We start from the raw sequence: 25,148 nt of genomic DNA, 5'->3' as shown, positions 1-25,148 counted from the left end.
TGCCAGGCTAAAATAACATGAATGTGGTTTTTGTGACGAGGAATTTGTTTTCGTTTGATGGCACAAAAGATGTGTTAACAGCTTAGTGTCGACATATCTACATGAATTGTAACGAAGGGGCCTTATACCCAAACAAATGGGCTCAACGAGCCTCAACTCCACATTTGTAGAATTGCGAGTACTTTCAGGAATATTTACTTACACATATGTATGGAGTTTTATTAAACAGAAAATTATTTTTGGTTGGAAAAAAAGATTATCAAATACGATGCCTTGTTAAATCACAGACTCTTTCGGTTAAAAATTAAGGAAACATTTCAAGAAACAATTTTTTACAGTTTTTATTAAAAATGGTGGGAACTAATATACAGCAATTCCAAAAGATCAAAGTAATACTGATTTGATTTCATTTGAAACTCGGTAAGTCAAAGGAAAATATATTTGAAATTGCTTTTTTTAAGGGGCTCCTAATCTAAACGAATGGGTTTGTGTTTGTAGAATTGCGAGTACTATGAGGAATATTTAAGCATGCCAGTGGTACTTACATATATGGAATTATATTAATTAGAAAACTATAACTGGTTTGATTTAGAAAACTGTGGCAGGAATCATGATTGAAGGATTATCATATATGATTGCTTGTTAAACCACAGACTCTTCTGATTAAAAATTTAGTAACATTCCGGAAACAGTTTACAGTTTTTATTAAATATTGTGTGAAGTAAACATAATTATAATGCAATTTCAAAATATATCAAAGTAATACTGATTTGATTTGAAACTTGTACCTCAACACTTGGCGAAACAAAGGAATATATTTTGAATACAACCTTTCTTAATCAAACTACAAAATTTAATTAAAATTAAATTAAATCAATGAACTAAACCTAAATGAAATACTTTTTAATACAATTAGATATTCATAAAAACTGAAAGAAATATACTTAATACAAGTAGAGTATTTTGTATGCATGAAAGGTTTTTATAAAATGTTTCGAGCACGTCTAAAACAAACTATCTACAAAAACCGCAGGTAAACATTTAAGCTGAAAAGTCTTTCCAAAGTTTCTGAATTGTTGAAATATTTTCTCCTGCGCGTCGAAGTAATTTGAAATAAACTAAACTACACTGTTGGAGCTGCATAGTTAAGTCCCAAGCAATTGCTCTAAACATCTACTTATTAGCAGATGTAAGTAGAATGCAGGTTTTCACGGACATTTCGAAATGCCAGCAATGAGGATGCACTTCCCCTTCCCAGGCACTTGTACTTGCGCTTGGCATTGGGACGGGCATTAGAAACAAATGCGCGGCTTAATGAAATATTAGCAGTTAACGATGTCAAATTGTGCAAGAAGCTGGGCCGGATTGGACCAAGAGCAGAGATAAGCAGAGAGGCGGTACTTGGGAACGGATGGATAGATGGGTGGCTCAGCGCAGCTTAGCGTACACAAGTGCAGCTTAAGCAGCATGTGTATGGGTGTGTGTGTGTGGCTGAAGGAAGCAACTGAGTAGTTGGCAAGGTAAGAGCCGAGCAGCTTAACCTTGGGGTGATGGAAAACCCAAAGTAAATAGTTACAACGCGGCGTGCATACAATGCCAACTACATGAGCACTTGGCGGGAAGGAGCAGCAGGGAGATGGTTCGGGAAGAGAGAGAATTAAAGCGGCTGGCTTTGGTCTTTTATTGTTTGTTGTTGTTATTGTTGCTGTTGCTGCTACTGCCGCGCTCCACATATGACCGCAAATCTAACATAAGAAGAAATAAATGAGTTCTTCACATTAGAAGGCAACGAAGCGACAAGCGACCAACGCTACCAACAACAATAACAACAACCACAACAAGAAGCACAACAACCACAGAAAGCTGAGGAAAATCTCTCGAAAAAAGTATTCGAGAGGCAAAAGGGAATGAGTGCCGAGAATGAGCGCAAATGGCAGCCAAGATGAAAAATGTTTTTTAATTTTTGAAAGTGGTTTCATTGTCAACCGTGCGTAACGTAAAATCTACAAGGATACAAGGCGCAAACACACAATTTCACACTCGCGCATATACACATACACACACACACACACACACACACACATACATACATCGACCCGGCGTTGTAAGCAAAGGAAATGGCACGATTCGCTTGAGTAGCCAGTAGCCCCCCAAAAAAAATCGTAGATTCTCAATGCATTAATAAAAGCGATGGCATAATATACTCACATGCCCATGTACTCCTCCGGATAGGGTATGATGTAGCCATCCGGGCTGGGTCGTGCCGTCTTGCCCACCCAAAAGAAGGCATCCGGTCCGGTCCCATCATAGGCGAATGACTTCACGAACAGCGTTGACTCGTCCACGGCATAGATGGAACCCTGTTGGGAGGGGGGGGGGGAAAGGCAAAATGTAAACTATGTGATTTAATAGTTCCTCGTCCCTTCCGCTCACCTTGATGCCGTGCGCGAAATTTGAGAACTGTCCGATGTAGCGACCGTAGTAGGGCTCCGGCGGGGCACGCCCTGCGGCTGCAATGCAATAAGAGAAGTAAAACAAAATTAGAAACATGAAATGAGAATGAGAACAAGAACAAGAACAAGAACGAGTACGAGAAAGGGGTTTGTCTTTAGTGCACTTCCTAGTTAGTCTCTTCACTTTGATGTGCCCGAAAAAAGTTTCGACAAGTAACTCTGCCAAAACTAACTGACGAGCTGCAGTGCTGCCAAAGACATGGTCTTCACAGACCCATCCAAGCCCACACCCAGGCTCCTATTCACAGAGCAGCATTTACAGCCTCTCACAATCATAATCCTGCTGCTCAAGAAATTTGCTATGCAAAAACAAAAGTTGCAGCTGCTCCAACAGCTGCCAGTTACTGCTTCTTCTGCTGCTGACTGCAGCTTTACAAATTAATCCGCTCAACAACTTTTCACAGAACAAAGTCAGACAAAAACAAAAAAATTATACACTAAATGTGAAAGAAAGAAGAAAACTTGGTGCTTCGCTAACACCTTTGAGCTCCAGCAGCGGCAAAAGCTTATAAATTTTACTGCAGAATAGTTGTTTCTACACATGCTTCGTATAATCCTTTAAACATTAAATGTTGTATCTGCATAAATATAAAAATACATATTTACAGATTTCAATCGAAAATTCTAAATAAACAAATGATTTGTTGTAAAACTGAATTAATCTTTATCATATACTCAGTTATCATATGAAAAATCTTTGCAGTTGTAAATTAATAAATGGATGGTTGAAAGCTTTGATTACTATATAATATTTTTAATTATATTTTATCTTTTATTATTTAAGTATTTTAATTTTAATTTGTTTTCTTCCATCTTTTATTGCTATATTTTTTCATCTCCACTCCTTTTTTAATAGGTCTAATAACGTATCTAACTACTCTCTGCTGTGAATCGGAGCCTAGCTGGCCGATGGGCAAAAAAAATTCTTGTAGGCTTTTTTATTTCTTTAGTTTTATTTAGTTTAAGTTCTCTATTGCATTGATTTTTATATATATTTTTTAAATTTTTTTTTACATCGTCTGCATTGTTTGTCGATGAAATAAATAAATAAATAAAATATAGTAACTAGTCCTGCTTTTAGTTTAAATTAGTTTAAATTTAATTTTCAGGTTTGTCAAAAAAATAATACTTTGCCAGTGTCCTCATTCTGGGGTTACTTTTACAATTAACTGATTAATATTGTTGCTAAAACGAATTTAATAAAAATTCCAATTACTATTTAGTACCAGATTGGATAATTGATAAGTAGCTTGAAGTCAAAGAATTTAAGAGTACGCTAGAAGGTAGAGGAACAAAAAAGTGTTTTTTTTTTTTCGATCATTTATCATCTAATAAAAGCCTTTAAGTCCCCTGAATCCACTCCTATAAAAACAAAAAAATTCTTATTAATTAAAATAATTTTTTTCAAATTTTAACTTTAATTTATAAGACACAAATTTAACAAGAGAGAACGCTACAGTCGAACAAGCCCGACAGTGTAATACCCTGTACCCAGGTAAACTTCCGTCACTGAGTTATATGCGCCCATAGCAGCAGCAAAAAGAGGAAGAAGAAGAGCGAACTTGTTGCTGCAGTTTGGGGAGGTTGTACTGGCGAGAATTTGTTTCGCTAATAACTTTTCTTAGAATTGACCGAATTGAATGAAATTTAAAACAACAGTAGACAATTATATATAAATTATGTGTGCAAAGTTTGGTTGGTAGCATTTGAAATGTGGGCGCAATTGACGAAATTCTGTAGCGGGGGAAGGGGGGGAAAATTCCAAAAACTAAAATAAACTCGTCCCTTCTCGGACCTAGGAGAATCTGGATGCCAACTTTGGTTATTCTAGCTTTTATAGTTTCTGAGATCCTCGCGTTCATCCAGACGGACGGACAGACGGACAGACGGACGGACGGACGGACATGTCTAGATCGATTTCTCTCGTCATGCTGATTCAGAATATATATACTTTATGGGGTCGGAGATGCTTCCTTCTGCATGTTACATACTTTGCACAAACCTAATACCCTTTTTACCCTACGGGTACAGGGTATAAAAATGTAAAAATTCCAAAAATTGCGGGAACTATGAAAAATCACAAACACGACCACACTGTCGAGCGGGGTGTATCACAAGAAAGAAAAAAACAATCTTGATTTGGAACCTGGATACCAAGTTTGGACATTCTTACTGAGGCCCTTGCGATCATGCAGACAGACTCGACTCGACTTGTCATGCTGATCCAGAATATATATATGTGTATTTAGTATACTTGTAGTCTGCCAAGCCACCTCCTGCCTGTTACATGTTTAATTTTCAAAAACCAAATAATCTCTTCTACCTTTCGAGTAGCAGTAGGATTCCAGAGTATCTGTTAGAAATTAATTTAGGCCAACAAAATAGGTCATTTGGTAAGCAAAGTATGCCGTTAATGGTCATAAACAGTATGATGATCATAACTGCGACTCACAATGCTCTTGGCAGCCGTTTTCATTTCTGTTTGCAATCTCTTTACAAGTCCTTCGGGAGTTGTGTTTGTTGGTGCTCCCCTGCTGGGACTATGGCATGAAATTGATTGAAAACCATGAAATTCAATGAAATTCAATGCTAAGCAAAAAGTGGTGGATAAATGCGGACTACATACGCATTCACACATACATATGTATATCAATTTCTGGAGAGTTTTGAAACACCGTTAGGCTTGAATTGAGACAAAGCTAGACGAAGCACTGTGCGGTTTGATTTAATTAATATTGTCAGAAGATTTCACAAAATCAATCGAAACCAAAATGTGCTACCTGCGCAATTATAATTTACTGGTATATTACTTTGGCTAAATACATACAAATATTATACGGGAGTACATACGAGTCACATACTTATAAGTATATACGAGTGTTTTGTGGGGTAGTTAGGCATTTTCTGCTGCTGTTGTTGCTGCTGCTGGGGTATTCCCCGAAATGTCTCAATTGAGCTGACGGCAGCCAAGGCAACGGCACGCTCCTCGTAATATGCATTAAATCTACTAATGCGTGCATTAATCTCTGAAGACTTGGGCCAACGCAAATATGGAGCACGTGTCTTCATGAAAATATACGTGCTCGAGGATATTTGAACAAAGTGACGACGAGCACGTTGGCGATGCTGCTGTTGTTGTTGTTGTCGTTATTGTTGTTGTTGTTAACGTTGCTGCCCCATGACAGCACCAACACAATAAACAAGATACAACATGTATAATGCTGGATATGGCCACGAGAAAACCGGCAGACGGTTTGTCGTTGTGGTTATACCCTTCACAAAAGGATATTAAGCGGCTCACAAAGTAATACGCAGGCGAATGAAATGTTTTGAATTTCTTTCTTTCTTTATCTGCCATTCTAGAGATCTTAGATCAACTTTCCCAGTCTAACAAATGTACTTCATAGCTTACGACATATTCTATCAATATTATATATATATATATATATATATATATACCTATGTAAAAGGGATCATTTGTAAGGTATTGGAACGAATGTTTTGAATAACGCCCTCAAATTGGTCCATTTTATACATATGAACAATAATAAATAGGCTTAGAGTTAATGGAGCTCTTAATTACAATTCATAGCTTGGATTAATTATAGTTTTTCAGACTGATCGATAATGCCAAAATAACATCATCTGTTTCCCATAAAATAAATGTAAATTTTTTAGTGTTGCTAAAATATTTGTACATATTTTATTAAAATCTTCCGATTTTTTGTATTGATAATTAATTTCTACAGTTATATACACCGATCTATTACCTTTCTTGTATTTCTTTTTTTTATTTTTCATTTCAAATTTTTTTTATTTTTTTTCTGCGGTTCTAAAATTTTGTATTTTTTGAACAAAATATTCCTAAGAAGAAATTTGATATTGCTGATATATTTGTGTAATATTAATAAAAATATCTTTGTTTTTGGACTTAAAATGCATTTCTTGAGCTTCATTTCCAAACTTGAGACTGCTCAAGAACTTGATTAGTAATTCGATAAAGAAAGATAAATAAATGCGATCCACTACTAATTAACTAATTTTATTGTATGTTTTTATAGGTCACACATAATTCGTGGGCTTCATTCCAAACTGTATTTACTGCCAATTCTCAAAAGCAAGAGTTGTACTTAATGTAAGGTAATACTCGTATATATCTTCGATTAGAGTATTCAAATGTCCAAGTCCTTCTGCAATACAACTACTACTGTCAATAGCGAGTGTCGCATTGGTTTGCTATTTTTGTTGTTGTCATTGTTAATAATAATGCTGTGGGGCTGGGTGGGTGCGGGCGGCACTTTGTTCAAATAATCGTCAAGGAACGTCTATGCCCATGTACTCGTATGTATCTTTCTAGTTGGCTGCCTGATGAGCTGACAGACTGGTCTAGTCTGGTCGCCTGCCGATAGATATTTCGTCGTTGAGTATGATAAGATTTTGCTACAGCAGATAAATTTGACTTGGGCGACAGCAATGATGATGAGGACAAGGCTGTCAAGCGCCTTTATTTTTTTTTTTTTTGAAACAGTTGTTAAGCAAACAGAGCAAACAATTTCCTGCGTAAGCCGAAAAAAGTGTTGCCACAAAAGCTGACTTTCTCAATTCTCTCTCTCTCTCTCTCTCTCTCTCTCTCTGCTTTTAGTAAATTTTAAAGAGGGATTGGAATAAAGAAGCTTGAATTTTTAAAATCTTTCAGATGAAGTGCAGTTCCTGGTTACCAAAGAGTCTGCTCAAGAGTACCGATAGTGATGAAAAAAGGGGTCGAGTAGGGGAAGAAGGACGGGCAGATGTTAATCGCATTTAAGCGCTGCCCAAATCCGCGTGCAGACAGCATAAGCTCTCAAATAAATCGACGGGTTGTCATGGTTATATGCCTCTGCAGACAACAGCGGAAACAATCGCCAGGCTTCAGTCCAAAATCTCCATGGCAAAGGGGTTGCTTATCACTCACTTTGTAGCAGAGGCGGCAAGTCTTGGTTGCAAGTGCAGCCTCAAACACAATTTACGGGCTGATAATAAAATGTACAGGAGCGAAGAGGGTGGAAGGTGGCTGACGACTGACTGACTGACTGAGAGACTAACTGACGAGCGTAACCACAGACAACGGTTAACAACTACCGAAGGATGCGAGCGCAGCATTTATGGCTGATTATCCGTTACCTATTCGAGCATAGTTGGCATAACCATTGTAACCAAATCGTAATGGATGGACAAATGATTGACTTTCATTGTGCTCTGCAAATATTTACAGCGCAAATAACCAAATCCTTGTATACTGAGTACATAAAATCAAATTTTTATTTCGTACGTTATTTTGCACCATCTATGGTCGTTCATCTTCAAAAGGGTTTGTCAAGGTCCCGATTTTTCATATCCTTCAACCAACCTTCCTAAAACCAAATTTCTTGCAACTGTATGATATAAAACAGCGAATTCAATGATGCACCTTCCAAATTATTTAATTGTGTTATAATGATGAAACAAAATGTTTTTGGTTTTCTTTCCTTACAGACTAATTAGGAAGCTCTTGGAGATCTTCCACTCTTTTTTCCTCAGATAAATCACCGGTTCGATTGACAATTCACTGATACAAGCGAAATAAAATCCAAACGGCTTCACTTCGATGACGACCATAGGCAAAAACGTACAAGAATCGGACAATGGAACGTGAGAACTCTAAAGGAACAATCCAGGCTAGCACAATTTGAAGGAGAAATGGACCTGGCGACGGACCACCCTTCAGGAATTACTCCCATAACAACATCCCATGGGACACAGCTAGACAGACTGCCAGAAATAGAGTTCAATGGAAAAGCGCTTGTAGAGGCCCTAAGCTCCCAATTGGAGTAAAAAGGAATTATAAAAAAAAATCAGTAATAAAATATTATTATTTAAAAATAAATTATAACTTTACATATCCTTGCTCTTTTATTATTTAATTTCTTTTATTTTCATTAATATTTTTTGTATATGCTCGTTTGTTCTTCAAAATAAAAGCTTAAATTTACTTTTATATGAACTTTTAACCCGATTATAAAATGTTCAATATTATGTTTTTGTTCTGATAACAAAATTATATTAGAAAGAATATATATATACTTGAAAAGCTTTTATAATCCAAAGATAATATGTAGATTATTAGAAAGGGATAACATCTTTCGTAATATGCTGAGGATTTATTCTTGAAACACACATATTTCTAATATTAATAGCCGTCGCACAGTGGGGCCTTCGGACTTTTTTCGTTGCAAAAATCATATCTTCTGAACGGCTGAATCAATTTTCGTCATTCAAATTTTGTTTGAAAGAAAAATTCTTATTCTTTGAAACAAGTCATAGCGCATTGTGCTGTGATTTCTAGGAGCTGCGCAATGTGTGCTCAAAGTTGGATTTTGTTGCCAGTGCAATATTTGCCTAATCAAACTAATAAAAAACATTTAATGATACAATTATTTTCATTATGTTATATTTTTAGTTTTTAACAAATTAAAAATTGAACAAAAAATTGTTTAAGTATTACAAATTTTTTTTTAATTTAAAAATATTGAAATATTTTTTTACATAAAAAAAAATTAAAATAAAGTATTTTGTTAATATTTTATGATTACATTAATTTTTATTATAAAGTACTGACAGCTGCAATTATTTACATTAATATGTTTTCTTTAAAATAGTCGTCTACATTCGAAGGAATATCTAATAATTTCACCATGTCCGAAGAATAATTACTAACTAATTCTTTTTGAGACCTCACATGTCTAAGGGATGAAACCAGTGGATCTGAAGAGGCTGACAACATATTGAAGAGATCCTCGTTTTGCCTTATTCGTGACGTCTTGCATGTGTTCAAATATCTGAATTTTTTATAGTCCTTGTTCCTCGACTCTTGGGCTTCCTCTGACATTTCTCCAATTGGTCATGAAGTGTTACTTGCACTGACTGTTCCGTCACAATTGTGGGCTGAGGTACTGCCTCTTTCTTAGCCGATCCTATTTGTTTGTACCCAGGAAGAACATCAACATTATGCCGAATTAGGGAATGTCGCAATATTAAATATTTTTCCTTTGACAATCCCAAATCCATAAAAAATGCCAAAGCCTCATCGGCACTGAACTGATTTGGCAGTAAGTTTGGCGGAGTAGGAATGCTTTCCTTGATGCTTTTAAGTCGCACTGGGCTTGCGTCAGCAACCGCTTTTGTGATTTGCGATTTTATTTTTTCCTGATCCTTGGTGTATTTCGTGGACAGCGCCTCCGACAAGTGATCCGTAGCTATGGCTTCTGTGACATCGACAAGCTTTCTTTTTCTTGTAAAATCCGAGCATTCTTCAATGGATTTCGTTGGTCTTCCTCTGGCTCGTCCAGTTGATGTAGAGGGTACATCGTCCATTGATGTATCCAAGTACGTAGTCGTTGATAGCCAGATTTCATATTTTAAATCAAATTTCTGCTTGCTATATCCTACGCTTATCCATTTCTGTTTGATTTTAGAATAAATTAATTTAAGCTTATTTCTCAACATTTTTTGCTGATCTGCACTTTCCAGAGCATCATACAGCTCTTTCAAAAGAGCTTCTTCAAATTCCTTCTCATCATTGGAATTCCTAAATAGATCAAATAATGTTGCATTTTGCACAGCCATGTTAAAGAAAAATCACTTTTAAGGTATTTTATATTGAAAAATACTATTCACTGCTAGTTAGACACAACTGATTGCTGAAATTCGACTATTACGCTGCACCAAAAATATTGGCAATATATACCATTTCTAAACGCATACCTAAAAACCTCTTTTTGCCTGTTCAAATGCTTTAAAGCAAATAAATTACAATTCATGAAAGGGTCAAAAAGATTGCAAGACCTTCACCTGATATTGTAAATTACACTACCTGTAATAAATGTTATGCATAATTTTGGTTGCACAATAATAAATGTGGATCAAATAGGACCGCTTAGGTATATTTTTGTATCCATAATGCTAAATACAATGTTCCTAATAGCCGTTACAGCGAATCTACCTACAATGCATTCTTCTTCTTATACCCGCGGCAGCACCTTTTTCGCTAATTTTTTCCGAAGTTGCGGCACTCTTTTTGCTCTGGTGCACACCGGCGGATCCGGGCGGATGAAAGTTTTATTGCGTTAGGTAAAAGAATATTTAAGGAACATATTTTGAAAATATGGGCGAGGTACTTTTGGGTACTTTTTTTTTATTTTCCATCAAAGTTGAAAAACACCCTAAAAATAGGTAGTTTAAAAAATAACGTTTTCTAGATAACTACAAATACGAAAGACATAGTTTTTATTAAATAATGCATAAAATTAATTCATCTAGCAATACAAATCAAAACATCAATGATTCGTTTCATAACTTAGCTAATATTATACCTGAAAGATGAAGTATTTGCATCAAATTGAATTAATTGTTGCGAGCTTAAAAAAGGGTCGACTTTGAGTGCACATATGTCCTAAACTATAATTCCGATTTTTTTGAAAGTAAGATTTTCGTAATCTTTGCAAAGAAAAACTATTAGACACGTTTATTCATTACTCCCAAAGCGTTCATGAAAATTTTGATTTTCGCAAGCTGTTTCGGCCTAAGGCCCCACTGTGCGTCGTCCTCCCAAAAATTACACAACTTGCACATGCGCGGACGCACAAATATTTACGTATAGCTCTAATTTCTCTAAATGGTTAAGAAACTCTAAAACCATTTGTATTCTAACTACAATTTTGAAATGTATTAATTACGTCGGGACGGCGCGTACGCCATTCCCGGCTACCAAAAATTACACGCACGAGTTATTCACATTAGGAATAATCGCAGAGGTCAACTCAGCCGAATGTGCAATGGCCAAGCCTCACTCCGGAGGAACCGCCTTCGTGATCACGGTTAACCTCTACGCCAGGTAAGTATGCTTAACTTCGCTTTTGGACTATCACGCCATGCTAGATCTGTGCAAACTGGTTGTGAATTATAGGCGAAAGGCTCGAAAAAAAAACATATCCCAAAAGTATGCTACATTCTCTACTGAAAAGACTTCCTTTCTACCGAAGGTCCTGTCTACCTGCGATTGAAACGAGAAAGGTAACACAGCCCTATTTTAAAATCGTGCTCTCCGCCTCTTCTTAGGCAAATGTTGTCTCTTAATCCTCATATTTATTTTATTTATTTACTTTACGCGACATCAAAGGAACAAATGATAATTAAATTCGCACTAATCTGCCCGTAATTTATTTTATCACATGCCCATCTACGACTTTGACGTCGTCATCATCATCATCATCAGATTCGGCAGCAGCAGCATCCGCATCAGCATAAGGGGCAACCTTATTTTGGGGTTCACTTTCACGTTCCGGCTTCCAACTTCACGCACAACGCACGAAATTCCAAATCAAATTTTCATTTACTTGCCAAATAGACTCTACTCTCTTCCTGAGCTCAGCCGAGCAGGTTGGCTGTCCCACCGTCCAGGCACGTTGGCGGGTTCATTGGTTGGCTGGTCGCTTGGTACACAACAACAACAACAACAACAAGAACAACAACAACCCGTCGACATCACATCATTAAAGCAAGAAAATATTCCTCCCCCAGGAATGTTGTCTATGCTATAGGGTGTTGTTGCTGTTGTGTCTGAGTCTGTCAGTGTGTCTGTATTACTCATTGAGTGTGTGTGTGTGTGTGTGGATGGCAAATCGAATAAAATTTAGCTGACTCAATAAAAATCAAAAAGCGTTAATGCTAACGATATGACTTTAACCTGAAACCGAGTAAATTGTTGCTTGTGCCAAAGCCGAAAAAAGGGGAGAAAATTTGTGCGGCTAGGCTGAAAGGAGGGGAGTGTTGAGCAAAGAGCAGTATTTGGAGGCAGGATATGGCAACTGGAAGCAATATTGCAGCGTAATCTGACAGCGACAATTTAGTTGAACTCGATTCCTATTTCTGGCATGGCACGCGCTCTTTAAGAATGGACACATTCATGACAAGGAAGTGAAAACGCTTAATAAATGATGATAAATAAATAAGGAAAGGCGCGAAAATGGAATCACTGTAGAGAAGGACAGGACAGAGGAGCTTAACAAATGGACGAGATGGGTATGCAGACTCGCAGCAGCCCTTATGATAAATGAATGTTCTATCCCTAACAGGCACAATGGACATTTGTTTAAATTATTTTTGGCACTGCTGGTTCTACAATAAGGTATAGCTTCTATTGCCTTAACCTGAGTATGTTGTTCATTGGAAAAAAAGTTCGCGAACATCAGTGGATATATAGTAGTTTATCAACATTTGTTCCACCCCTAGTAAATATATTCAACATAGCAATTAATTTATTAGAAAAAGTTTAAGTTAGGCAAAATCCTATAAAGATCAGTCTTCTTGGATTTTGGAATTATTTTATTGTTCAACACATAATATAATCCCTTATTCAATTCGATTTGCCTTTGAATCTTTTGTACATTTCGGAACAAAATTCAGACAACAAATGTTGACAAAATTCTACATTGAGCCCCGAAATTTAGGACCAGGAACTAATACGAAGTAGGGACGAATGCTTCAACCATGTACTGCTCCCTGAGCTCAACGAAACCGGTGCTAATTGTCGGCACCATGGCCATCGAATATATAGTCTTTAGCTCCCATTTCCCCGTGGAGGGTACGCAGGGGAAAAGCCTGAAATCTGTAATGCACTGCGGCGGTAATGCTTCGAATGTGGCAACAGTACTTCGGGTGCTGGACGTCCCTGTCGAGTTCTTCGGCATGCTGAGCAAGGGCGCGATCTGTAATGTGGTGATGCAGAATATGAAAAGGCGCGATATAAGTACGATCAACTGTCCCAAGACAGATGATGACCCGCCATTCTCTACTATTTTAGTTGCCCAGGACACGGGAGCCCGTGCCGTTATAAACTGTGGGGCAGAATTGGAATATGTGTCGGTTAAGGACTTCCAAAGACTTGACCTAAGTCAGTACGGATGGGTGCATTTTGAGGCGCGAAACTTTTATGATACTGTACAACTAATGCGTGTCGTTCTGGACTTCAACAACGGTCGAGAGGAAGAGGAAAAGGTATTGTCTTTTTTTAACTATTTGTTATAGCGGACTCAAAAGTAATAGTTCTTTAGTAGTCATCAGTCAAAATCTTTAACAAGTCTTGGGCATCCCTCAACTAACTGGGTTAGTTCGTTTTCTAGTGTTACTTTATGACTTGCTAAAACTTTCAGCAAAGTGTGTTAAACTTTAACATTAGAAACGATCTCTGTTAAAAAAAATTTAGTGATTCTGATTCGATAAGTAGTTTACAAAAGTATTCGACTCAATTCATTAATCGCTTCGGAGCATTCCGGTACCATCTACAAATATTCCATTCAATACTGAAAGTGTTCGTTCTTTTTTAATAGTTTCCTTTTAGGTTTATAGGTGAAATCCCTAAAAATGTTATTGAGATGAACTTGCAGTGAAAGTATTTATTTTTCATTCATTTACGATTAGGTTACTCTATCCCTGGGCTTCACTTCTATTGAGTTCGATCCATTTTTCCAAACAAATCTTGATATTGGCGACATGTGCGATTATTTAGTGTATACCCAGGAACTGGCTCTCCAACATGGCTGGCAGACACCCCGCGAAGCCTGTTTTGAAATAGAAAAGGCGTTGCGTCTTCGTCGTGATCTGAATTTACACAGGCCGGCCATCGTTTGTCCTTGGGGCAGCGAAGGGGCCGGTTGCCTGGATGCAAGCAGAGTCTATGCAGAAGTACCTAACTATCCCCCCAAGAAAATTGTTGATACCGTGGGCGCTAGTGACTGCTTCGAGGCCGCTTTCATATTCGCCATATACAGGCGGCAATCGTCCTTAGCCAAGGCTGTGGAGTTTGCCAAACGCGTGGAAGGCCATAAGCTTTCTATGTATGGCTTTGATCATATTGTCAATATGAACTTTACGGATGTTACGCCGCTAACTGTTGACGTCGAAGCATCCAGTGACGGTAGCTCTCAGGATGGCGACCTCACAGAGGAGCAAAGAATATGTCGCAAGTACTTAAATCGAACGATCAAGCACAAAGAGCAGGACATGTTGAAAAGAATGAAGATGAAAGCTCAAGCCGAAGCCGAGGACATAGCCGAAGCAAAAGCGGAGAGGGAGATGATGAATTCCATGTTTAATAGGGGCGAGGAGATCATTGTTCAAGAAATTATCATACCTCCTCCTATATTTGAACCGGTTGAGCGTCTAGCCTTTGATTCGATTAGTCAAGTAAATGATGCCGATCAAAATGTGGACCACGATTCGGATGCCCTATGAAAAGCATAATCCTCCAAACATCTTAGAGATGCTGTCGTAATTACTTTATAAAAGCACCACACCCACAATTCGGGTTATCTAAATTTTGACTGTCAACAATTATTTTACGAAACTACCAGCGGTCTTGCTAGTCCTATAGGGGGGAACATCTTGTTTTTGTTGTTAACAGCCCATTCAGGAATAGCTCTATTAATTTAAAAGTGTATCGGAAAGAGGGGAAATGAAATTTTTTCTATTTACCAAATATTATTAATAACAAAAGAATTTTAAAGTAAAGAGATATTATATGTAAAGATGTAATAAAATCATTTTCTCTCCCGGTTCTTATCAGACTCTTGTCTTAAAATATCATGTTCGATATCTCAGATCTCGAAAACTAAACAAGAATGGAGTGCTAGAGTCGAGCACTTTTAAATAAATAAGTACAGTGATAACGTATTGGGTATAATAATGAAAAAAGCCTTGCTAGGCTAGGCTAATTTTTTACTTTTGTCATCCACATCGGTTGGCTCTTAGAAAAGTTATTAGAGAAACCATTTTACTTCGGTGGTTTATCTTCTTTTAGGTTCTGTTGTGAGCGAATATAACTCAGAGTCAGAATTTTGTTTGGACATGGGGTATTTCATTATCGTGCTTGCTCATCTGTTGTATTCCGTCTCTTGTTCAAGAAATACAAGAGTTAAGGCAAGTCACTAATAGCGGAAGAGATGGAGGTTTCTTCAGGAAAAACCATGCTGCATAGACCTTAGAAAAATAAAACTAAGTACTATGTTCAGAGAGTCTATCTTTCAAATTTTCGAAGATGGTTGCGTTCATACAGACCGGCAGACTTCATTATATCGTTTACAGACGTACATATATACATATGTACAAGTAGATATCCATATATATCCGTCTGGTTGATACACACTTTCGCCATATACTTGTTTACCCTTTTATGCTTTGATCAAGAAATACTATTTCTATGATATGTCATCATTCATTTCGGCGGCGCCACAAGTGCCTCATTTTGGCACAAAGCTGCTGCACCAACAGTCCCAAAACTTTGCCCAATTCTCACCCACTATCTCGCTCTCTCAGGCACTTACTTTATCTGAGTCAATGCTGAGGTAACACTCGAGGGAGATTTGTAAGCGACACGCTGTGGCTTAAGTAGGAAGGAGGCGTAACCGCTCGGTTGGAAATCAACGAAACTCGCATTTATTTCAATTTTATGATTTCGTGGTGCCCGAAAGTCTAGCCACAAACGAAATGAATCTCAAATATGTACACAAAGTTTCAATGTGGCACATATGTACATATTGGTGTATATATGTATCTATGTATGAATGTGTGTGAAGTAGAAAATGTGTAAATCCAGCGCAGAGATTAGAAAATTTTGCTCGCATGCCGGCAACATCAGTGAGAAATGTTTGTGGGCTGGCTGAGGGCAGGGGCGTGCCGCATTAACACCCACACAAGAAGTCATCCTCACACACACACACAGAAACACACACACACACAAACAGCTCGCTCACATTGAGAGCTTTGGTGGTGGTTTCATATGCAACCACAGAGTCGTGGAGCTTCGCAGTGTTGTGCGCGTATTTGTGTATATTTAATGCTGTAGTCTGCCTTTTTGGGCAGCAGCAGGAACAGGAGCAGCAGTAACAACAACAACAACAACAGCACGGACATGGTCATGGATCTGGCGCCTTCTTGTTCAGCGCTCAGCTCTCAGCGTACGCTTGAGCTAATTTAATCGCTGCAAATTGCTTGACAATCTGCGCGGCATTAGAGCTACACACGTGAAATGCGATAGGGCAGCCCGAATTCGAGGGGGGAAACGGGCACAGCGGGGGAGAGGTGCTAAGTGGCTGCTGCGAATTAGATTACATTTTTGCCGGCATTGGCGCTACGCGCATAAGGCAGTTCAGCATAGTTTCGCCACCTTTCTCCTCCCCCTTTCTCATGCCACAAATATCGTACATTTGTGATGCTCGCAGAGTCGCAAATTAGCGGACTGCAAATACGCGATAAGCCTGTCAACAGCGGCAACAAATGATTGTCCAAATATCCAAATCCCAAGCAATGACAATTCAAACTTTGACGGGAAATGATGTAAGAGAGCACAATCTTGCATAACCACAGCAATTGCCGCTGCGGCCGTTGCTGTTACGTCTTAACGTGGCCCAAATGCAACGCCCACCGCCAACGCAGGCAAACACAATTGAAACTCAATGAACCATGCCCATAACCATGCCCATCAAAGCGCTCACATCCATAATGGAACGCAAAGTTACCCAAAATTGTTGGCAAAAGTGGAAGCAACGATTGATTGGCTGTCAACAAATGCGACTATTGGTCTTTTATTTTTGTAACATTACGTTACACTATTTGTAATATTTATTGCAAGCGTAGCTACGGTCGCTTAATCACATTAGCAATACTATAGATTTTGAACAATTAAATGATCAGACTCGCAATTAATTCGCAAAAAAATGTAACGAGTTACACAAGCACATCGGTATATTTCTAGCCAGGCCTCCTACATTAATCAAGCTTTTAATCTACGTCCACTAAAATTTCAAACAATTAACTAAGTTGATGTCAGTGCTTTCGTTAAAATTTAAAAAGTTGAATATCATGTGGTCATAGGATATTTTATTTCGAAAGGCCATATGTCTATCAATGGGAACTATTCTTCATTCCTTATATTACTAGATTCCTTTGCAAAAATCAACTGGAGGGTTCTGTCCATACTTTCCTTACTCTCCCTAGAAATTTTAATCAAATGGGGAGGCTTATACTTTCAATGGCAATTCAAACAACCATTAAGAGGTGGGTATATCGCTGGAAGGAGTGTGTTGATTTAGAAGAAGACTTTGCTCAAAAAAACAATAAAAAATATGTTTAATTTTAGTTTGTTGTATCATAATAATTCTAATAAATTTTGTATCTATCATTACATTCCATTTACATTCAATGTATCGCTTAAAACATAGACTCATTTAGACTTGCAAGAAAAAGGGGATTGTCGGTTACCATTTTAGGCTTCTTATTTCGAAATACTTTATTTTACTTCAATTAATTCATTATTAACGTTCTTATGTACAGACAAATACACATACTGTATATGTCTGTACTATATGGACAATTTTTTTTTTGTTATCGGTATACACATTAACACCAATTGGCCCGGCCAACTGGCAAACTTGTTTGGCTCACTATTTAACATTTTCAGCACGCATTTCAAAACTGCAAAAAAGTCAACTGGAGAACTGGAATTGCACACGTAACCCAGCAACGTCATCGGCATTGGCACGCATTTCTGATAAGCAGAGAGGCGTACTTTCATTTTTTTCCAAGCCCATATATGTATATGCATATTTTTTTGGAGTCGTCGTCAAGTTGAACGACTAGGGAATTGAGCTCGAGCCCATGCAACCGCTGTATGAGAGAGATCTGTGGTTAAAGCTGCGACTGCGCTTGTGCATTTCGTTTTGTTTAGTATAGTATTATGATGTTGTTGTTGTTGTTATTGGTATTGTTGTCGCTTTTAGCGCGCCACAAATATATGTATTACGTAATCTTCTCAGCCTCAGTCATCGCCGTCGAGTCACTTCTGTTTGCGCAGCTCATTCGCCAACTTGCCTGTCCGCCCCACCAGCCGGCGCGTCGGCCCCTGCTCGTCAACCATTAATGTGTAAATTTTGGGCCAGCGGCCTATGTGGGAACCGTAAGCCGAGTGGTGTACAAAAGATACAAAAGCATTGGCAGTAGTTTGTCGGTAGTTGGCGTTCGCCATCAACCGGTTTCCACATTACACCAATTCCATTCGCTTTTTTCGGCAGTACTTCTTGCTATTTATCTAGTTGGTTGTAAATATGTACATAAATACATACATACATACACACATATTGGTCGACACTTCTACGCACCAGAGCATATGTATGTATGTAAATTGGAGTGATTTAGTTTTTTATGTTTTGCAGTTCATTGGCCTTTTGTTCTTCTCTTTTTTTGCCTAATGTAAAATTATGGCCCGTAAACAACATTTCCTGCCACACTGCTAAACAAATTTATTAACATGCATGTCTCAAATGAAAAAGAGAAAGGTTTCTTATAAACATTTCAATTGTGAAAGGTTTCACAAGGACGTGAGAAATGCCTAAGACACAAAATTAAATACGTTTTCTAAAACTGCACAAATATAAGCCTCGCAACCTAAACCACCAGGTTTAAATCTCACATTTTGAATATCAGATCCTGCCAGATCCTGTTTACCAAAATTCTATGGTAAAACAAAAAATAAAATTGTTGTCCGTCTACCTTCATGAAAAACCAACTGCAATCAAGAAACCATCTACTAGGTTGTCGAGAAGGAGCCACATTTAAAATACATACAGAATTCATTTATATTTAGTTAGTCAAGTTGGATATAAATAAAGCTCGATAAAAGTGCTTCAACTATCAGCATCGCAAAAAAAAAAACAAACAAAACAAATCGAATTTCCATGACCAGACGGAATAAAATGGAATCATTTTTAACGGATGTTGACTGAATATAAAAAATGTGTGTTGTGTATAAGCCAGGACTAAAAGCCAGACAAGTTTTGAGATGCCATTACCAAGTAGCAACCATTAGCCAATATTGGTCAATAGAAAAGGCGAATAACAAGGCCAAGACACACACTGGACCCCACACATCAATAATAATGACCGGAAACTTAGAAACCCTGATTGGGAGTTTATAATGCATCCAACTCATAGTCATATTAGTTTTTCTCCCATTAGAAAAGTCATTCGGTGGAGCATTGGAAAAATGGATTGGCCTAGTTTTGCGGAGGCAAATAGCAGAGGTTTTATAAGCGGGAAATTCTAAAGTTATCATCAAAATAGCAACAAGTCAAGTAAACAAAGCGAAGCATAGCTGATCAGATTTAAAATTAACCTATAAATTATACAAATACTATATACCGTCAGATATAAAAATAGAAAAGATTCTGTAATTAATAATAATCTTACGGATTTTTTTTCTTGAAGTAAGAAAGTAACAACTTTTTAAGCAAAGGAACGTCTCGATTAGCCGCAAACTTAATAGGCATTACTTTCATTGACTTGGCCACCAATTTTAAGCCACGCTGATGCCGAATTAGATTCCCAAAATAATGGTGCGTGTGTGTATTTTTATATCTGCCTCTTTGATTATCATGAATATAAATATTATGCCTGCCCAATTGCGTGACAACGGCCGGTTCATTGAACCAAACAATGACTCTTCATTCTCTGTTTTGCTGGCTCGGCTAATTATGGTAATTAGCGCGTCGTGTTATGTTTTTCAGTCTTAAACGATATGCAAAACAATCTGTGGCCTTTGATTTAGAAGCCAAATCCACAGACATACATACATATCTCATCCATGAAAAACAAATAAAACATTGAAGCAGAGAAATGCCATCAACTAATTTTTGACACACATGAATGCAAATTAGTTTTATATTGTATTTTTTGACGCTACTGCGAAGTGGTTGACTGAGCACAAAGCAAGTTGTGGACATTATTTCAGCATTTCACGGTGTGGTAAACCGCGTGTGTATGTGTCTCCAGATCAACAAGGCTCATTAATATTAATTGTCGGTAATTTTGAATTGCTTTCGCCGACGTTTTCGAATTGTGACGCTAATCAAAAGCATCTTTGCGCGCTGAAAATCACAAATCTCCGAGATTTCACATGTTTAAGTGTAATTTTAATTAGTCGAAACTCTCCCAGCGCTGTTAGGGGCCAATTAATTAAATGCTGAGCAAAAGACAAGAAAAACTCACACAGTGAGTTATATGTACAGTGTGTTGGCTTTTAAAATAATGATGCAGTAAGTTTTGTCAAACGTGCTTACTATTTTTTTGAGTTCATAGACGGTGCTTAACTTAATTATCCCCTGACCCGAAGTGTGAAATGGTATTCAAGAAAGGTGAAACGCCAAACCACCGCTTAGAACTACAAGTAGTAATCTTATTTGTAAACTAGTTGATAAATAACAACGTAGTGATAACTAATAGCTGACAAGTATTACAGGGTATCGTAGTGCAGCCATCGCCTTACATGTTTTTCCACATGAGTCATATTTATTTAAAGCCACATTTGAAGATATTTGTGTAGCAATATTTTGCCATTGAAATGACTTGACAGCTCCATGAAGGGGGAAATCATTAAAAGTACATCATATACTTTGGTATGAGTATGAAGTAATATATATAATTATACAAATATAGTGGAATTGAATAGAGCCCGCTGGCATTCAAGTATTCAATGTAGTATGCTTTCAAAAAGCGGCTTCATTGAGGCCATTGGTAAGTGCTTCTTTCCATATTGCTAAGCAATAATTGATATATTGTGCACATGTCTGAATTATACTCAAGATATGCCAATTTGAAGAGTGTGCTCAAATTATTTTGATGTTCAATAAGTTGGCGTTTCCCACATTTGGCAGATAGTCTAGTATGTAGAAAACACAGCGATTCCTCATCTATATTTTGTGTAGCTTTGGAATATAATGCAAATTAATCTATGAGTGATAGGTACGATATCAATTGAACATTTACATAAAAAGGAAATATTATATTTATATACTTCAATAATGAACTAAAAGCTTTCTACCAAATTTATATTGGCTTTTTACTTGTATTTAAATTTGTTATATGCTCTGGTGTAAAATCTCAAAAAGTACTGCATCGATTAAGCTCGCCATAGCCAAGCGCAACGGCTTGAATTCTGTTTATTTCGATTTGAATAGTAATAATACATGAGATGAGGTCTCTGGAAATGTTATGGATAAAATTTTCCAATTTGTTTCAGATTTTAGCTGCTATAAAAACTCCATAATTTTAGTGAAATTGCAAGTAATATATTTACGTTTATGGAGTTGAGCTACAAATAATATAATAATATGAAAATTTTCTATACTTCAATAATGAACTAAAAGCTTTCTATAACGTAAGTTTTCAAATTATTTTGAGCCTGATGTAAATTAAAATTAATTTTTCCACACATTTTTTTCAAGTTCTATTATTTTCTCAGCATTCTTCTTCAAGTTTTTCTTTACAAATCCTGGTAAACTTAAGGCACTATCAAGGGTGGGGGGCAGGGGGGAGCTACAAAAAATTTTGCCATAAGTCGACCACACGTTCATTATTAACACGCAATATATCGCATTAAAATAGAAATGAGTTGGATTTGTTGAAGTTTTTTCATTGATCATATGCATAAGTAATTTTTTAAATGCATCGTGCATTATTTAAATAAAATTTTAATTTTTTGGCCCCCTCTTTGGTAAAAGCTGCCTACGCCCTTGGGCACTATATCGTGTAAATTCATTTAAAGATAAGCAATATTGTAATATTATCATACAAATATGAAATCTGAAATACGCAATAATATAGAATAGTGCTATGAGTCTAAACACAAAACTGGCGACCAGTATGAAAACATTTTAAGAGATCAGACTCTACAATGAAGGGACAATGAGATTGGGACAATTAATCAGACAGATAATATACCTACATATGTGTCTGAGTATGTGACAATATTGTAATCGAACTGGAAATATTGGAAATTGAAATTAATGTGTTTCATCAAAATCAGTCTGTATAAAAATTAATCCTAGTTTGCCCAAATGAGAAGCCCAAAAACTAAATGTATTAGTCCCCCAAGAACCGCACGAGATTATACGACACAGCTTTAAGCATTTCAGTTGTTATCAGAGAGAGAGAGAGTTACCACAGCGAGGTAAAATAATAATGCATTGCATTTCTGAACTACTATAGTATAATGTGTTTACTCCTGCAAAAATTAGATTTCTAATTACTTATCAGTAAATGTAACTTTTCCTTTCAACTTGTTTCGCTTTCGAACCAAAGTAAAACTGTTCATTGAACTATTTTGAAATTACACACTTTTACATACACGACATATGTATACTATATATGTACTATATATACCCACTATGAGAGCGTAGACTACTCACCTTGACACACGAGGCAATTAAGCAGCATTGCAACAGCAGCAACAACAACGAACTGCGTCCATGTGATGATTAATCCTTGCGTTCTTGTACTTCTTGTCATTGTTGTTGTTGGTGCTGCTGCAGTTTGTCCCTGACGACGCGTTTTTATCCTTATTGGCGGCTCTTTTTTCCACATTTTTATTTGCGCGCAAAAAAATAAAATTAAAAATTAAATGAAATCAAAGTAAATGTCCCCAGGTCTTGCAATAGACATGCAAGACACTGTTTTTTTTTTGTTTTTTTTTTTTACTGCTACTGGTGTTTTACGGCGCTTGCGTAGGTTATGGTTTTGGGCAGGTGTAGAGGGCTCACGATTTTTAGGTGGGCTTCAGCTTCAGTTCCCTTGTGCTGCTGACTCTGGTGGGCTTTTCATTAATTTATTTGATTTTCTTTTGTGAATGTAACTATTTGCTCAAATATTTAAACTGCGTGACATTTAATATTGCAGTGCATTGAGGGTTTTTGTTTGATATTTCGTATAAGCCTTAAACTCTTTACTTCGTGTAGCGATATTTTTGTAAGAATTTTATGAATTTTATAATATTATTTCATAAACACAATTATTTTATTTCAATTTTCGAGCTTACAAATTTCTTTAAGAAATCTACTAAATTATTGCACAATTTTCACATGAATTTATTGGATTTTATACTTTAAGTAATGGTTTCTATATTGATTTATTTAGTTTTATGATAAATTATATGAAAAAGAAACAAAAAGTTATTGTTTGGGCCAGGCCCATTTCGATTGATTTCGTTTGGAACGCACTTATTTCTTTTTTGTTTTATTTTATTCTTCCGGTAAATATGAACTTTTAACTTTCAACAATGTTGGGTTTAATTGATTTATTGCAACTGTATATTTATGCTGTGCATAATATTTATTATATTTTTTGTCAGCGCCAAATGTAAGATGTGTGTATGTGTGCTTGTGCGTGTGTGGAAATAAAGAAACGGAAAAAGCGTATCGCGCGCCGCGATTCGTAAACGCGCGTCAGGGCAAATCAAGTTTCAGTCTCGGACTGACGGGGGCGGCCACACATACATTCCAATAGGAAAACGGCCGTTGTGGTATTTTTTGGTGCGTTATTTCATTTGGTATTTTCATGCACTGAGCGAAAAGGCTGTGCGCATGTTCCGTTCAACGAAATGATTCAGTCGAAGATGATGATGCAGACGCTGCGGTAAAATAAAAATAAAACTATATTAAATAATTTTAACATTTAAATATGACTTATTGTGTAAAGAGGCATTATAAATGCCCTCAAACGTGTTGCAATGTGCAACTTTTAAGCTTCGTCAAAGCGACTTATTAAAACCACAAAAGCTAACGGACAGGCACTGCAAATATTTTTAAAGGATGCAAGGCAACGCAAGGCAGTCTTTCCGTGTATATGTGGGTGCAAGAGAGTTTTCATGCCAGCACTGTTTGTCATACACTCTACCGAAAGGGTACCCTAGAATGTTAATGGCAATCGACAAAAACTATCAGACTCCCGAGTCATGAGATCACAAGCAAGCAATTATAATGCAATACGAAAATACTAAACTCAAACGTTAGTTGTCTTCAAGTTTTAGTACCATTGGTCAAAAGAAATGTGTGCAAATGTTGATTACATTTACAAATACATACTCCAATTAGGTATAGAGTATACATACTGTGATGTAACTTGCATGCTTGTTTTTATTTATTTCTTGTCCAACTTTAAACATTTGCATTGTGGTCAAATCTTTTCGCTTATGGCAGCCACAAAGTAATCTTTTTGTGTCGTTTTTGCTTTTGCTGCTGTGGTTGCTCTTGTGTGTTTTTCGTTAAATGTGAATGTGCACATTATTTTACCGTATACATAAATCATGCACTGTCAAAAAACTTGCGAATAAAAAATTATACATGTATTAATATGCTGCAGCTATTGAAAGCATCTTCGATAAATCCACTCAAAACTACTATATTTGACGAAAGGATCAGCCATGAAGCTCATCTCAAAGACTTTGGCTTGTCTTAAAAACTAATAAAAACTTGGAATAAGCTACCGAAATGTGAGCTTTGTTTAAATTAACTTTATTAATTATCTACATTTTCTTTATCAGTGTACATCTATGAGCCTACAAAAAGAGTTTGTTGCTTAACAATGATTTAGTTGACCTCATTATCGCTTTAGTTCTTCTAGCAAACAAGAAAAAGGAATTGACCAAGAACATTCCTTTTTTTTTTTTGCTTTGCTAGCCCACAGTTTGAAATAGAAAAGTCATTTAAGAGAAATGAAAAGCAGCGCAGCATTTTCATG

General features: G+C 36.8%; 2 protein-coding genes and 1 non-coding gene across 4 annotated transcripts in view; 1 reads left to right on the top strand and 2 right to left on the bottom strand.

Annotated features, from left to right (window-relative positions):
- LOC115620512 (protein Skeletor, isoforms B/C) overlaps positions 1–23,593 on the bottom strand; it is a 41,299-nt gene extending 17,706 nt beyond the window's left edge. For both annotated transcript variants that reach the window (XM_030513776.1, XM_030513777.1), the window contains exons 1-3: positions 22,823–23,593; positions 2,434–2,510; positions 2,209–2,360 (exon numbers count right to left, since the gene is read on the bottom strand). In XM_030513776.1, the coding sequence (XP_030369636.1) occupies positions 2,209–2,360; positions 2,434–2,510; positions 22,823–22,997 (404 nt within the window). In that variant the 5' untranslated portion in view covers positions 22,998–23,593. The remainder of the gene's footprint in view (positions 1–2,208; positions 2,361–2,433; positions 2,511–22,822) is intronic.
- Positions 11,264–11,429, bottom strand: LOC115622064. Its single transcript, XR_003995321.1, has one exon. It is a non-coding gene; the product is annotated as a U1 spliceosomal RNA (small nuclear RNA).
- Positions 12,989–14,902, top strand: LOC115620513 (ketohexokinase-like). The gene is made up of 2 exons (XM_030513778.1): positions 12,989–13,583; positions 14,007–14,902. The coding sequence occupies exons 1-2, from the start codon at positions 13,077–13,079 to the stop codon at positions 14,817–14,819; spliced, it is 1,320 nt and encodes a 439-aa protein (XP_030369638.1). The 5' UTR covers positions 12,989–13,076; the 3' UTR covers positions 14,820–14,902.
- Positions 23,594–25,148: the final 1,555 nt, after the last annotated feature.

Source organism: Scaptodrosophila lebanonensis, unplaced genomic scaffold, assembly GCF_003285725.1.
Source record: "Scaptodrosophila lebanonensis strain 11010-0011.00,11010-0021.00 unplaced genomic scaffold, SlebRS2 tig00000024-arrow-pilon, whole genome shotgun sequence".
Lineage (NCBI taxonomy): Eukaryota > Metazoa > Arthropoda > Insecta > Diptera > Drosophilidae > Scaptodrosophila > Scaptodrosophila lebanonensis.
This window is presented reverse-complemented; position numbering and strand designations above follow the sequence as displayed.

Bases quoted from the DNA above. Each gene is read 5' to 3' on its own strand.
- LOC115620513 (XM_030513778.1), top strand. From the start codon at position 13,077: ATGTACTGCTCCCTGAGCTCAACGAAACCGGTGCTAATTGTCGGCACC. The intron at 13,584-14,006 runs GTATTGTCTTTT...ATTTACGATTAG, and splicing joins GTCGAGAGGAAGAGGAAAAG to GTTACTCTATCCCTGGGCTT.